The sequence below is a fragment of the Dermacentor silvarum genome, chromosome 9 (assembly GCF_013339745.2).
Source record: "Dermacentor silvarum isolate Dsil-2018 chromosome 9, BIME_Dsil_1.4, whole genome shotgun sequence".
Taxonomy (NCBI): domain Eukaryota; kingdom Metazoa; phylum Arthropoda; class Arachnida; order Ixodida; family Ixodidae; genus Dermacentor; species Dermacentor silvarum.
In genome coordinates this window covers 137,623,806-137,640,072 of record NC_051162.1, presented here as the reverse complement: position 1 = coordinate 137,640,072, position 16,267 = coordinate 137,623,806, and the positions used below count along the sequence as shown (strand labels likewise).

At 48.8% G+C, this 16,267-nt stretch overlaps 1 protein-coding gene across 1 annotated transcript in view; it reads right to left on the bottom strand.

Moving 5' to 3' along the window:
• Nucleotides 1-11,782, bottom strand: part of LOC119463928 (venom metalloproteinase antarease-like TtrivMP_A) — a 143,225-nt gene extending 131,443 nt beyond the window's left edge. Inside the window, 1 exon segment of the mRNA XM_037725414.2 lies at nucleotides 11,662-11,782. Within this exon segment, the coding sequence (XP_037581342.2) occupies nucleotides 11,662-11,731 (70 nt within the window). The 5' untranslated portion in view covers nucleotides 11,732-11,782.
• Nucleotides 11,783-16,267: the final 4,485 nt, after the last annotated feature.

The window sequence follows — 16,267 nt, the reverse complement described above, 5'->3', positions numbered from 1 at the left end:
TTTCCTATATATCTTGAAAACCTGTTTGTTTGACATTACTTGTGTCTCTCTCTAAATACTATTGTAGTGCTTCTGTTTGTGAGTATATCTGTGCAAACGCTTTTCTGTATTACTGGTTATGTTTTGTTCCCCCCCTACGTAATGCCTTTATGGCGATGTAGGTACTCTGTAAATAAATAAATAAATAACGTAGGTACAGCGAAACAATTTTAGTAAGGAAACAGAGACAGGAAAGAACGCTGTACCTACGTTATGTAGAATGCTGTACCAGTGTTCTTTCCTGTCTCATTGTTTCCTTCCAAATAAGTATTGCGCTGTACCTACGTTATTCAAAAATCAAAGCGGTGCACAAAAATAAAATGAGACTGTGCGAACGCCGTTGTCGCTCGTTGTATAAGATACGCTTTGATGCATTTCTTGTAGTACCAATGGCCTTGACCAGCAAAAGTATGATAGCCTGCCCAATGCAAGCACTCTCCCGGAAGAATGCTACCCGTGGTGCAGTGAGCGAAGAATACCAACCACAGTGACATAATCTCGAGCCAGGTTGCACCTCAGATGGGGAATGATGGAACTAGTTCCCAAAAGCTTGCATGGGACTTAAAGTACTTAAAACGAGCAGAGAGCAGAGCATGATCGAACATGCGCAGCTATATAGGAGCATAGTTATGCATGTAGAAGTTGCGTCGTGCGACATGTTATTAGCTACCGTCCAAGCTGTCAAAATGTGCATGACTCTTGTCTCTCTTTTTTAGGTGCTTTCAGACATTCACGTACTAATGACAGACATGGGATGCTGGCATGAGTCAGATGCCCGCAGTACACGAGAGAACGAAATAGAAGAAGATCGCGGAGCGTTCGAAACCGCGCGAGCGCTCGAGGCACGCGAACCGACGTGTAATCCGCGAGGGAGAAGCAACGAAGCAGCATTATCGACGTGGAAGGTCGCTTCGTCGGCAATGCTCTGACGACGGGAGTGCGGAGAGCCCGGCCACGGAGCTCGTGACGCTGGCAAGGCTCAGGCGTAGCTGTAGACCTCGGAGACGTCCGGGCGAAGCTCCTGGGACCGGCTGCTGCTGCTCACGGTGGTTCCGGTCTTCTTCGCAAGAACCCCACTTCCTCGGCCGAGCCCGATCAACCGTCAATCACCAGAACACCGGGTCGCCACGCAGATTGACGGAGGGCGAAGAACGCTTCGTTAGGCCTAACCAGGCAATTGACACGTCAGCGGCGGCTACCGGGGCACCAGCCACGTACTCGGTCAGGTCGACGGAACCACGAGTCATCGTAACTTACGGCATCAGCGACACCGCGAATGAATACGACGTGGACTCTACGAGAGGAACTTCAAACCGACGGTCCGTAAGAACCTGCATTTCTGCATTGCGGCGCAGTAAGACCGAGGTGGCCAGTCTTTGATGTGAGTCAGGGCTAGGCCTGACTTAGAGACTTTCAGACGGAGATAGGCTCCGAAACCGAGATAGAGTATTTTTGGTAGTTTTGTATATACCGCTTCCTCAGGTATGAAGCCAGCCAACCTACAACCGTTGCAAGAACCCACTGCACCTCCGGGGACGGCGTCCAAGTCTCCTCGGAGGCTCTAGGACAGGGATGTACCAATATCCTCGTCCTACATCGCCAAGCTGTCACAACAGCTCCAGGGTATAACGACGGCCTTCGCATCCGTCAGAGGTTCCGTCATGCCAGGGAACGCCGTCCACGCTTCCCTGCAGCCGGCTTTTGTGAAAATGTCAGCGTTCCGCGACTTTCAATACGACGTCATCCTTTGGGTTTAAACTATCAATGCCTTGGGTGATCGTCATGCTTGGCCAGAACAAAAGAGATGGTTGATTGCAGCGAAGTGACTTTGCGGTGCCGCCAAGGCATGGGAAGACTATACGAAGCAATCAAGCAGCGGTCCTGGCCTGAATGGAGTGCATCGCAGATAGCTGCTTTCAGCCGCCTTCCTTATGCCTGTGGCAAGTCCGACCACCGCATTTCTGCGCACGCCGCTCCTGCGAGATACAGCTTCGATGCTGCGTCAGGTGCACCCAGCGGCCCTCCAACAGGAAGGTCCGCGGCAGACCCCCTGCTAAGACTGCTTTTCCGCTACATGTGACCGCTAACTCTGTGTTGGTAACTGACATGACACATTCGTTACCAGAGGTCGAGACCACTTGCCATCCATAGCAGTCGACGACGGGGCCTCCAAACTGGCCATCGGATGGACACATCAAGGCACCGTCTGACCGGGTGAATCTATGGGCTCCATCCAAGCTTACGGGAAACGCCCGGCGAACCACCGCTTCCGATGTGACCTGCCGCCAGTCGGCCTCCGGGCTCAGAATTTCCAAAAGCTATGTTCAACCTAGAACGACGGCCGCGGAAAGTGAAGTTCGTGATCACGAGCACCGGCCGTCTTTCTCTGTGGACACCGCGGCCTTGTCAACTTCTTCCGAAGTTGTGGCTTCTGGCCGACCATCACCTTGTAGCTCGCCCTCAATCTTGGACAGCTCGTCTGCACGCAAAAGGTCGTCTAGCTGGGATGATGGAGCACTAACGCTCCAAAACCACACGGATATGTTCAGGGATCCTAAGAACAACATACTTCTAGACCCGTCCGACCCACACTTCCGGACTTCACAGCAGTCATTGACCGAATGCGGAGACGTTCATGCCTCGCCTAGCGACGTCTCGCTGATCACCACTACTGAAGACCTGAGCGGATCCGAGACCATCATCATTGAAGTCTACCCATGCGGCCATGATGTTCCTATCCTACGCCTTTCGCATTGCAGATAGAGGGCGCGTCATCTCCTGCACATGGAATACTGGCCAGGACGGCGGGGCAGCACGCGGCGTGTTAACAAGATCTACCGGGTCGACAACCTTGAGGAACCTTTATCCGTTAGGGGCCACTTTGCAAAAGCGCAAGTTGCATCGCATACCAAGACGGATGCTCACCTCCTCATTCAAGACGCCACTTCGTAGACAACCCTGATCCATTGTGACCGACTGCGACCAATGCGACCAACAACGTTCAGTGCTACAAACAGCGGTTGAGCGTCAAGGATCTCTTGCCGCGTTTTCCCGACTGTGACGGGCTAATCGTCTCCGAGACCAGATACCAGAGCGCAGGAGCCAGTGCCGCCCGACAGAGAAGCCGGTTGCGCGCTGGACGGCTCACAAATGACACAAGTTTAAGTTATTCTAATTGAAATAAGGCATCTGCGGGTGTCTCGATAAGATATGTTTTTTGTCTATTTGTCGACATAGTATCTTTCGCATGGTTAACCCACTTTCCTTATTATTTGTTTTGTACGCTTTGGTCAGAAGCGATCTGGTCCACGCGCATGCGCAATATACGCTTACCGGATTCTTCAAGATTCAATAAAATCAGTTGCCAGTTAGCGTCTATCCTGTCTGTATCGGTTTTCTTTCCGTCGGAGTTCCTTTCATCGGATACCCGCCGCGGTGGCTTAGCGGCCATGGTGTGGCGCTTGAAGCACCAGGTCGCAGGATCGAATCCCGGCCGCGGCGGCCTCATTTCCATGGGGGCGAAATGCAAGAACGTCCGTTTCCCATGCATTGGGGACACGTTAAAGATCCCTTGTTGGTAAAAATTAATCCGGAGTCCCCCACTACGGCGTGCCTCATAAGCAAAGCGTTTTTTTGGCACGTAAAACCCCAGAATTCATTCATTCATTCCTTTGATCGGCAATTCAGCGCTCCTCTACGTTCAAATGTCTCCAATTCTTGCGAATTGCTCGTATAGAATCTGTAATTGTGATGTCCAACGCCATGCGTTTCTTTTTTTTTTTTTCAGCCTTGGCCGCAATGCGTTCATCGCGCCATTTCTATCATGCTTCCGTGAGAGTTGTAATTAGACACTGACGGATGACTTGCTGGTGTCCCGGCCCTCATATCAACGTATTCTAAACATTTACTAAGAAGGCACACAAAAATGGCTGATTCTGTACTTGCAGCTACATTGATCCAATGCAAGCACTACGACATCCATAAAGTTATGGAAAAGTAGAAGCGTGCTTCAAGTTAGAACGATAAAAAAAGTCATCGACGTTAATAGAAAGAACTTGAAAGGAAACATGTTTGTTGGCACGATAAAATGTTCGCCAGCCAACTACGTTCTAGGCTTCCGGAAGACCTTGGAATGGAGCTCTGATGATGAATATAAAACTGTCATTGTGCGTTCAGTATCTGATATCTGTATCATGATGCAATTTCGAAGTATCTGTGCACGACCATTGGTGTTTATCGGTGTTTTCACATATACTTAAGAGCGGAGAGCGGGTCCGCTTTCTTCTTCAAAGACAGTTAGCGTTAATTGATAAGGCTTTCAGACAGAGGAACATTCAGCTGGCGGAAGTGTTTCACCGCTGTAAACAAAAAAAAGTATTTGAAGTCCTATTTTGAACAAGCTGGCAGATTACGTATTATAAGCACCCAGTATATTTATACCCTGTAAGTCCGTACCACTGTGGAACAAAGAAGAGAAATTGCTCACCCGCCCTGATGAAATTTTCTTTGATATCGACTTCGTACATCTTGTGCAGCATCTGACCTTCCAATGAACGTTCGCCTTCTGGGAGAGGCTTAATTCTCAGGTTGTCGTTGATAATACCTTCCTACAGGAAAAACGGAACCAGGGTAACTGTTGAAGTCTTTTGATTTTTGTATACTTAACACAAAAATTAATAAAGCTATTATCAACAGCAGGTACTCAGTTTTCAATATTGGCGTTTTAAATGAATTCTCAAAGGAGGTTGCAAAACTAAAATATAGTAAGACATTTAGATAATATTTATTGAACAGAACGAAGATTTGGCGGTAACAGCGAGAATCTATAGCGGAAAGCACCATTGAGTTGCCAGGTAACTCAGCTTGTGTTGGTATATTTTAGGAATGCACTATGTATTCTTGTTCTAGTTGACATTAAGCGGAAGAAATGGAGCTGGGCAGGCCATGTAATGCGTAGGATGGATAACCGGTGGACCATTAGGGTTACAGAATGGATACCAAGAGAAGGGAAGCGCAGTCGAGGTCGGCAGAAAACCAGATGGGATGATGAAGTTAGGAAATTTGCAGGCGCAAGTTGGAATACGCTAGCGCAAGACAGGGGTAATTGGAGATCGCAGGGAGAGGCCTTCGTCCTGCAGTGGACATAAAATATAGGCTGATGATGATGATGATGTTGTTGTTGTTGTTGTTGATGATGATGATGATGATGATGATGATGATGATGATGATGTATTCTTTAATATTGTAGCCCCCGAACACAGTTCCACATCGGGGGAAATTAAAACAATTTGTGACCTTCATTTATGGCATTATTTGTGCAAGAAAAAACAGTGAAACTTTATTTGAGCAAGAGCCTAATTCAAACAGTAACTTGAGACTTTCTTTTCTAAATTATTCACAAACAAAAATTTGCTTAAGAGCTTCAGAAAGGCCAATATTGGGTGTGAGGTAAGTATAATGTGACTGAATCAGAATTTTGAGGTTTCAAACTTAGCATTTGGTGTTAAGACTTCTTAACCTGAAATATAATGTAAAAACGAAGAACTGGTGCAGACCTCGGTTCATTCCCGCAGCAGCTCAATGTCACGTCAAAAAGGTAAGGAAATCTATTCATGGTGACAGATGTTGCTTATTGGTTGTAAACACATATAAAAAGACTAGCATGTTGGTTACTTGGTTACGAGACATGTCTTCAATTATTCAGAAATGATGACCGTAATGCGCTAAGATATATTGTAATCTGAGGCACCAAATAACTATTTTGTTACTTTGATTACGACGCAATATTTCCAAATGATGATGATGATGATGCCAAAGCTCGGGCTTCATTTTCTTCCAAGATAACTTCATTCTTTTTTATAGGTAACTAAGTGAGGACTAATGATGGTTGTCTAACAGGAAGCGAACGCTTATGACGTGTATATGAGCTGCCAGCTGCAATTTTTTATTGAACTATAGCTTATGTGTGACGATACAAAGCTACAATCAATGAGTGCATGCAACGCTTCCTAGATAGCAGGCCTATGCACTCGGCTTTAAGATGTCATTCTACTTGGACCGAAATTTCCACCGCCAAGCCCAGCGTGACGAAAGCGGTGACGTCAGAATCACGGCGACTTACTCGGAAGCGTCCCCATTAGATTTTATGGCCGTCGGGGCAAGATAACATGACGCTACAGATCGAATTACACAGGTCTTGTGCTATCTAGGAGGCGTTGGTGCGTGTCAGTTGACCTCTGAACTTGAACGCCAAGAGGCCAGATGTCATTGAGTCAGGTTCTACGGCCTCTCTGTACTACCCCAACAAATGTGTTGGCGAACGGTCCTGCTCTTAAGGAAATTCGCAAACTAGGAACGGTAGCTAATTATTCTGACTGCTACAAATATGCGACTTCGAGCGCATTATTCCTTTAATAGAGTTAAACATTTGTTGCCTCCTTTTCGGGGTTCGGCACATTTGCTCTGCCAGTTTCTCACCGATTTAAGTGTGCCGATTCCCGAAACAAGAGTGTACTAGATCGGGGGAGTGGGTCCAACGCAGGCTCCCGCTGAAGCTTTCTTTATTGAAACGTTGGTGGCGCCACCGTCGCTTTCTTTCGAATGAGCGGCCCCGCGCGCTGGTCGGACGCTTGTCGCGTCGGAGACGTTACCGCAGCTGCATGGAGTTTTGACTGGCGGATACTCGGTGGCGGCAACACTGATATTATTCCCCACCGATGTATTGTAAACAAAATGGAAAAAGAGCGGCAGACAGAATGCAAACGACAGCTACTCAGCCCGTGAGCTCGCCTCAGCCAATAAGCGCTGCCGAAACAGCCGGAGCCAAAGTTTATTGGCCGGAGATTCAGAATAAGGCGACGGCAGCGCCGCCGCAATTTCAACGTTTCTTGCTTCACTCTCGGCGCTTGCCAAGGTGTCCACTGGACCCACTCCCCCATTCTAGTACACTCTACCGAAACAGTGGTAGCAAGGGTCACGTGGTGGACTCATTGCGCATCAGTCCACTTTGCTCCCGGGTGGATCACATGCTTTTCCTTGCTTCGTGCTTTAAGTGATATATATAAAACGCTGCCCAACAAAAGTCAAGCGGAAATATAACCCTGTCCTTGCTTATTATTATTGATCCGTTCTATAAAAAAGTTCTAGGCTGCCATCGAAACTTCTTCAATTACATTAACCTTCAGTACATTAGGACGAGATGTCTGGTTACTGTTCCGGGAAAAGTTAGCGGTGCAGAAAATAACCGAAATGATGGCGAAAGAATAAAAAAGAAAAATTAAGTGCTACTCCGTTAAACTTAGTGCTTCTTCCTCGATCATTCCTTTACACATTAGCGAATCTGATGAGCATGCCTTTGCAGAATCATTTACTTACGACTTCCACGTTGCCATCTTTTTGTCGTACCGTCACAGAGGATTGATGATGTGTATCATGGTATATGGTCTCTTGAATATGAGATGTCTGTACCTGCGAACGCCATTATTATTAGCGCTATGAAATGCAGCTCTGTTTTATTGCATCTTTCTGAAATTTCTATACAGAACCTTTTAATTTAATTTGCGATTAATACGGAATTAATTTAGGTCATGGCATTTGACATTGTTCATAAAAAATGTTCCAGCTTCGCCACACTGCCTAATGCATATATTTTAGAATACTACCAGTTTATGGTTAGTTGCAATGTTTCGCCTCAGTAAATTGTGTAGTTGCGATTTAATTCCTTTCGAGGGGCGGATATTGAACGCAGGACAAAGCACAATGTTCAGCTTGTTAATTAGAGACTTGAATTGTATGTGTTCCCTTCACTGAAATGTTGCAGTTTTGTTTATTTCGACCAAAATACCAAGCGGCACAAGAGTTTATGTAAATGACGGCACTCCTCATGCATGAGCGAGGGAGATCGAAAAATGGTAAGGCAGGGAGGTTAACCAGATGCACGTCCAGTTTGCTACCTCCCCCTGGGGAAAGGGGTTGTATAAATTTTAGCAGTGGCTTATGGAACTAAGCCATACATGAACACAATCAGAGGATCCGAGGGGTTCAGTGTATTGTTAGTTACAAACATTATAAGCCAACAGATAACAGAGCCACTAAAAGCCATTATGACTTCCTATGCTTCATGGTAGGTTGACTTCTTATCGTTATCTTGCATAAAACAACGTGTACGTGCCTCAGTTGGATAACTTCGCAAATCAAGAATAGTTTCATGGATACTTCGAAATTATAAGAGCGCTTTCGAGATTTCTGCTTGCAGCTTGTGCTGCGTATGTAATGGCGCTCCTGTTTCTTCCCACAGCACGTGCAGGAATATCTTGGAAAGCTGTTCTGCTGAAAGCTAACGACACTGCAGACTACGAAAAAAGCAGAGTCGTGCTTCCCAATTCGCGATACTTTATTTGTGCTTCATTTATGTTCATGCGTTGCATGCATGAAGAACGCCTGCCTTGCTGGCTCAGTGGCAATGCGTTCGGCTGCGGAGCCCAAGATCACGGGTTTACTTCGCGGCCTCTACGGCCGCAATTGGTTGGGGCAAAGTGTAAAGGTGTTCGGGCGCTTAGATTGCCATGCTCGTTAATGAGCCTCATTTGGTGAAAATTAGTCTGGAGCCTTCAATTACGACTGTTTGTCATAACCCACTGTGTACATTCGGGTCATTAAACCGCAGAACTTAGTTTTAACAGATTAGAATAACGCGACCGTAGTGGCTATCAGCAACTCTGTTGTAAGATAAGGTCGCATAACTTACTTCTCTTGAGTTAGGTTTGTCAAGTCTTTTGCTATACCGTCGTCCCTCGTATTTAGATGGTGGAAGAAAAACCGCAGCCGTGGCCTAGTGGTAGCGCACCCGCCTCGGCTGCGGGATGTAGTAGGTTCGATTCCCACCGCCACCGGGCACCTACTGGTTCAAATGAGCACAAGGGTACCCCGGCCTGGCATTCGGCTTCCTTCAGGGGTGATACGCTTGGGAAAGGAGCCTGCGCCCTCAATTCTCGTCGAAACCCTCGGGAGCACAAAAAAGGTGATGTTTGGGCCGCTCCCATGGCGGTCATTTCCCATGTGCCCCCCCCCCCCCCAAGCACCTATTGAGGTGGGGACGCCTTCGGTTTGAGGACAAACACCTCTTCCCAAGCGTTGAGGTCTCATGATAGCCGAGCACCAGGCCGGGAGAGCGCTTGTACCTATTTTACCGGTAGTTACCCGGCGGCAGCACTTGCCTCCCACAGCCTCGGCGGATGCTCTTGGGAAAGGAGCCTGCGCCCTCAATTCTCGTCGAAACCCTCGGGAGCACAAAAAAGGTGATGTTTGGGCCGCTCCCATGGCGGTCATTTCCCATGTGCCCCCCCCCCCCCCCCCCCAAGCACCTATTGAGGTGGGGACGCCTTCGGTTTGAGGACAAACACCTCTTCCCAAGCGTTGAGGTCTCATGATAGCCGAGCACCAGGCCGGGAGAGCGCTTGTACCTATTTTACCGGTAGTTACCCGGCGGCAGCACTTGCCTCCCACAGCCTCGGCGGATGCTCTTGGGAAAGGAGCCTGCGCCCTCAATTCCCGTCGAAACCCTCGTGAGCGCAATAAAAAAAAAGAAACGCAGCAGTGGCCTAGAAGAGCATCCGCCTCACATGCGGAAGGTACCGAGTTCAAATTCCGGTGCCACCGGGAACCCACCGGTTTTTTCTGATGGTCTGGTGCTCAGCTCTCATAGGGGTTCACATCTCGAAAGAGGGCCCAATAGAGATTTCAGGAGTGGTCTCCGGCCGCCTCTTCTCCAACCACAGACGGCTTTGTTGAAGAGCATCCGCCGCGGCTGTGGGAGGCAAGTGCTGCCGCCGGGTACCTACCGGTAAAATAGGTACAAGCGCGCTCCCGGCCTGGTGCTCGGCTATCATGAGACCTCAACGCTTGGGAAGAGGTGTTTGTCCCCAACCCGAAGGCGTCCCTACCTCAATAGGTGCTTGGGGCGCCACATGGAAAAAGGCTGCCGTGGGAGCGGCCCAAACATCACTTTTTTGTGCTCACGAGAGTTTCGACGGGGATTGAGGGCGCAGGCTCTTTTCCCAACCGTATCACCCCTGAAGAAAGCCGAACGCCAAGCCGGGATACGCTTGTGCCCATTTGAACCAGTGGGTGCCCGGCGGTGGTGGGAATTGAACCTGCAGCCGAGGCGGCCGGGCGCTCTACCACTAGGCCACGACGCAGCCTAGTGCAGAAATGTGAAGAAATTCACATTTCTGGTAGTAAAAATGCTTACCGTCGCCATCCTCCAGAATTGCAAGATGGCCTCAGTGGCTCAAAAGTTGGAAGGGATTTACGTGCCAGAGACTACGTGTTGAGGATTTGTAGAGGGCAAATCGAGCAATTTCACGAACGACAGAATGAATTGTGAGAAAATTGCGGATTAATTCTAAACGTGGGCATGCAAAACGTTTTTTTATTTGATAGGGTGATTGGTAGCTGAAAAATCTATTTCCATGAGCAATGTACCTACTAGTTTCACAACCAACTTTTATGTGCCAAAGCTTTGTACTCGTGACGGAGTAACGCACGTCGCTTTCAATGATGAATATATTGCGATGACCGTACACTTCCCCATTCGTGTATTGTAACGTAACAATGATTAAACACGTCATTCATCCACAAGAAAGACATCTGAAGATTAAGTAGAAACACTCCATTTCTATTCTTACAAGCTGTTTTGATTCTACTAACTGCAAAACATGCAAGATCTTGCACTTACTGTTTCCACCTCGTCTAGACCTTTGCTATTTGTAACAAAGATGAGGTTGTCAGCCAGTACTGGTGCTCCTTTCAAGATTGAGCGTCATCTTCTCGTTAAGCTGAAGAACCAAATTTCCAGCTGTCGTACGCTCTTGTAATATACGAGGATAGACATGAAGTTCTTTTGCTGCTCCATGAAAAAATGCATAGAAGAAATTTAAATAATATCAGAACTTATAGTTGAGCTACGTAACTAAGAACGCAAGTCGATCACTAAATTAACCTATGAATTCAGCATTTGCAATAAAAAAGAAAGAAAATCGGGAAAGTAAGTCACTCGGCTTTTTGATGACAAGGTCGGATAATTACAAAAAAAAATCATTCACAATTTCAAAAATCACGCCGTAGTTATGACGTTAAGGAGTAAGTTTCAAGCCCAAATTCTCAAAGTGCAGTAATTTTCGCCACTAATGTTTCTTTTAATTTGTTGTGATTTGAATTTAGGGCGAAACCGGCCTTCTGAGGGATTATGGCCTTTCACCACATTAAAACAGCTGCCGGTGAACGCAAGTATGGCATGATTCATTATATGATGAATTCCGCGTAGTTGCACAGATATACATTTAAGTTCGATAAAAACAGAGAAACAGACTGCCTTTCTACATAGAAAAAGCTTAGTGAAAATGAGGCGCGTGCAGCTTTTGCGTGCATTCTTTCTACAAAATTTCTTTTATTACCTTGCAGAAAAGTGCACATGAAATTCAGGAAATACCAAACAGAGAATAGCACATACCATTACGGCAATTGCATTACGGTAACTTTATTCGATCTACTGCATTATATAACCATTACTATCGTAGCACCAGTAATGATACAAAAAAATTAACCATACGTCCACTCACTCACCTGCATAGCAGCACATCATAAGTCGTAGGAGTGCAATAACGGCAAGCATTATTTGCATGGTGTCGTACATCAAGCACGTATGCTGCCCCGACTGAGCAGTGCTATATATGGGCAACTTTCACTCCACCTGCACAATATCAGCATCCTAGACAAAGAACTGAACACGCCTGTATACGTCTTGTCATGTCAGGTCCTGTCAGAGGGCGAGAATCTCCATCGTTGTGTGAGACAGTGCGAATTAAGTTCTAAGGTTATAGGCTTTAGGGTCACCAATGCCTGTGTAAAGGCAACGCGTGGCGAACTGACGCTGAACTTTGAATAAAGCTGTCCAATATCGTCACTGAAAGACGGTGGTGCGTCATACTTCTTTCAAGTCTGTCGATCACCACCCGAAGACAAAATACGCTGATATTTGGTGCCATGAGACATGCCGTTGTAGGTTAGTCGTTACACTGTATTATGCCAAATGGCCGTTTGGATACCGTCATCAAAGAAACGTAGTCAGTGGACTGTTTTAACAGCGAAGCTGTTTAAGCCAGCCGTAATTTGTCGTTGGTGGTACGTATCAAGAAACTACGAAAGAAAAAAAAAGTAAACTTTCTTGTCGAGGCAGGATTCGAACCCGCTACCCCCCGGTCCCAAGGCGAGCGTCGTAACCACATAGGCTATACAGCCTAGAGCACTGCATGGGCCGATTTTTTCAGCCCGGGCCCGGCCCGGGCCCGTTTTTACGTTGGGCTGCCCGCCCAAGCCCGACCAAAAGTGTCGTGTTTTCGTTGTGGGGAAACCGCAGACGAAGGAAGAAGGCGTAAACAAAACCAAACGTAGTTTATTCCATGACGGCTCTTAGTGGAATGCAGCTCGGTGGCCGCATGCCTGGGTTGATATAGTGAGCTGTCGCGATAGTCGCGCAGCCGCTATCGCTCTAGCGGCGATGATAACACAACACTCCTCCCTTTTACTTTAGAGGGTGCACTTGTATCTTATACAATAGTTAAAGAGCGGGCTCCGTCTCGATCGGCTGGACGGCGTTGTCTTAACGGGTAGCGCCTTTGCAGAGCTGATGTCTCTAATGGAGGAGCGGGGGCTGGGACAGACTCCACGGGCACCGGCTCTTTTGACGTTGGCTGGTCACCAGTCTCGCTTTCGAGGGAAGGCCAGGAACATTTCCGCTGAAGTCTGAGTCGGATGCCCTTGGTGTCACCATAGGGCCTGCGCCAGCCAGCAGCTGGTCGAGATGTCGACGCCAGATGAACTTGCCTCGGGGGCTGGTTACCATGACTTTGTAAGAGACCGGTCCAGTCTTCTTCAGAACGGTTCCGCGAACCCACTTCGTTGAGCCTCTGTAATTGCGAACTACAACGCTGTCATTAACACAAAAACAGTCTCTGTCGCTCCTCCGCGGCTGCATTTGGGTGAGCTGACTGTGCATCACCTTCCCCTCCACTCTAGTCTTCATTGCATCCAGCCTGGTGCGCAATCTTCTACCCATCAACAGGTTAGCTGGAGCTTGTCCAGTAGTGGGGTGAGGCGTATTTCGGTACGCCAATAAGAAGTTATGAAGTGTTCCTTCGACAGACTCACCGGAAGGGGACTTGGGTAGAGCAGACTTCAACGTTTGGACGAAACGCTCCGCCAGACCATTTGTGCTTGGGTGATAAGGGGTGCTCACGACATGTCTGGCCCCGACGCCTCGCATAAACGCCTTGAACTCTTGGGACACCAGTTGTGGTCCATTGTCGGACACCACCGTCTCCGGCAGTCCGAATCTGCAGAAACGTTCACGCAAGCAGGCAACAGTACGCTCGGACGTTGTGCTTCGCCTAACGAACACTTCCGGCCAATTCGAGTGAGCATCTACAACCACTAAAAACATAGTTCCTCGGAAAGGTCCCGCGAAATCCAAGTGAATTCACCTCCACGGTGTGGTCGGCTATGCCCAGGGATGACCCGGGCACGACCTGAGCCCGGAAATAATCTACCTTACCCGCCCGGCCCAGCCTGCCACCCCTTTACCTAAGGCCCGAGCCTGGCTCGAAACCGGCTAGAACCGACCCGAGACCGAAAAAGATCACCTAGCGACAATAAAAAATAAAATAAAAAAGAGAATGAAAGCAATTTATTCTTAAGGCATAAATACATGTCATACGCAATTATGAACACCATTTGAGCGGTCTGAACGCAAATACGAGCGCGCGAAGTAGTACGAATGACCCTGCCGAGCAATATCGCCTGCAGTTTCCAACGGCGCGACCTTGATGTGGCTCAATCCACTTCGATCGCAGCGCCGCCACAGTATTTTTCCACGTCGGGCACCTCACTGCAAAGCCGCTCGTCCCACTCAACCGTATTCTAGTACACTACAGCCGAAGCGCAGCCACGACCGGTCGTGGGCGCAGCGCATGGATGGAGTAAATGGAGAAAGAAAGCTTCTCGTTCCTCAATGTTGCAGCGTAATGAGCCGCTGCTAGACGGTCGGTTGAGAATATGCGTGCAATCATGGATAAACGCAGTGCCAAACGCGCTTGCACCGCGGTGAATTTTTTTATATGTAAGGAAAACAATGGAATCCTTAGATTTCAGGCGGCTTCGGTCTTTCTGGAATTTTACATTCTGTTCAAATGGCGCAAAATACGACGGAAGAAGAAAAGGGAAGTACACAGGAGTAGCACTGCTAGCTTCCAGCTGCGCCGGGGCAACAGGTTTTTCAAAGTCGAGACGCGCGAGGATAACTCGCTGCACGTTACATGCACACCACCAGAAAGTCCGAAGCCAGCCCGGGCACACGTCAAAATACCCGAGCCCGGCCCGGGCCCGGGTCAAAAAGCACATGCCGAGCCCGGCCTGAGCCCGTAAAAAAACTGCCCTACCCGGCCCGGCCCGGGCTTTCGGGTAAGCCCGAGCCCGTGCAGTGCTCTAAAGCCACACTTGCATAACTTGCATTTATGCGAACCATAAGATTGCATTCAAGCGTTGTCGTCTTCGTCCACAGCTGGCGCGTTCCCACGCTCGTGGTCTGCGAGGTGAAGAGGTTTTGCGCTCTATGAGAGCGGGTGAGAGAGAGAGACGCATTCACGGAGCGCGTCGGCTGGAACGCGTTGTCAGCATTGCAACGCGGTGTCGGTGTTGCAAGCTGCGCTATGCAACGCGCAGTGACGGCCGTAAGCCCGAGACGCAGGAACAGAAATTATCATCATCATGATTAATAAGATGAAAAGCTCGCGCGCACTTCCGGAAAATGCTGGGCTACGATCGCCCAGCTTCGCTGTTTCCAGCGTCGCGCGGCCGAGTGCAAGGTTAAGCATTTTTTTTTTTTCAATTGAGCGCTGCGTGTCGTTATAATGGCTAACAGTTTCGAAGTAAATAGGGAGCCAATCTCGACCGAGAAGTTCGATCCCGATCGGTCTCGACCGCGACGAAAGTGCGCGTGTGACACACACATAATACGGGGTCACACGGCGCACTTTTGATCGCGATCAAGCCCGATCCGGATCGAAATTCTTGATTGCGATCGGCTCCCTCGCGCAGCAGACGCAAATGTGTCAATCATAACCGAGAAATTCGATCCGGATGGGGCTTGGTCGCGATCAAAAGTGCGCCGTGTGACACCCGTATAGATTAGGCCCAACTGCACCAGCAGACGCCGTGCGCGAGCGCTTATTTTGCACGCTATTGAGTTTACGCATCGGATTTAGCCTACACATACACACAAACACAGTCGCTACGCACTGTCACAACGTGATTAGTGAAGAGTCCGTACTCACCGGTATTGCTTGTTTAAGTTCTCAAGCTTCTGGCGGAGCGGCTTCGCTGTGAACGGCACTTCGCCGGCAGGCAGGCGTGCGTTGAGGCTTCGCGTCATTTCATCGTATATGCGTGCATTTCGCGTATTCGACCACAGCGCGGCAAGATTGTCTTCCCAAAGGCGTATCAACGACTCTGTTGTTGAGACAGACCAGTTGAGACGCCTTTGGGAAGACTTTTCCGCCGTCACCTTGGCTGGAGCTGCGCCGCCTTCAGCCATCCGCATGGGTGCCTCCATTTTGTCTGTTTGCTTCGTTAACCTGAGCTAACTGAGGTGGCCAACCTCAGTTTTCAGTGACCATGGTTAGTGAAATAACCGCAGTTAGGCTTTCCGTTTAACCGGGTGTAACTGCGGTTGGCCGTAACTGAGGTGCGTCTTAACTGCGGTTAGCACGCCCGTGTAACTAGGGTATTAAGAGGCCTGCGGCGAAAAAAAAGAAGAGAAGGGCGATGTGAACCCAGCGTTCCAAACGGCACGAGACCTCGAGGCGCATGAACCGAGCCGTAATCGAGGGAGAAACAGCACTGTACGAGCATTGTCGACGTGGTTCTGGGCCAGGAAGGGCGATCGTCAGCTACGCTCTGGCGACGGGAGATTTGGGGGTCCGGCTGAGTCCGTAACGTTGGCCGTCCAAGGTGTGGCCGTCGACCTAGGCGAAGCTCGAGCGAGGCTCCTGGGACTGGCTGCAGCCTCTCACGGTGGGACCAGTCACCCCAGAGAGGATCCCTCTTCTTCTGCAGACCAGCGCGTTCGGCAATTCCCGGAACGCCACGTCGGCACTTGAGAAAGCAGCTAGACGGA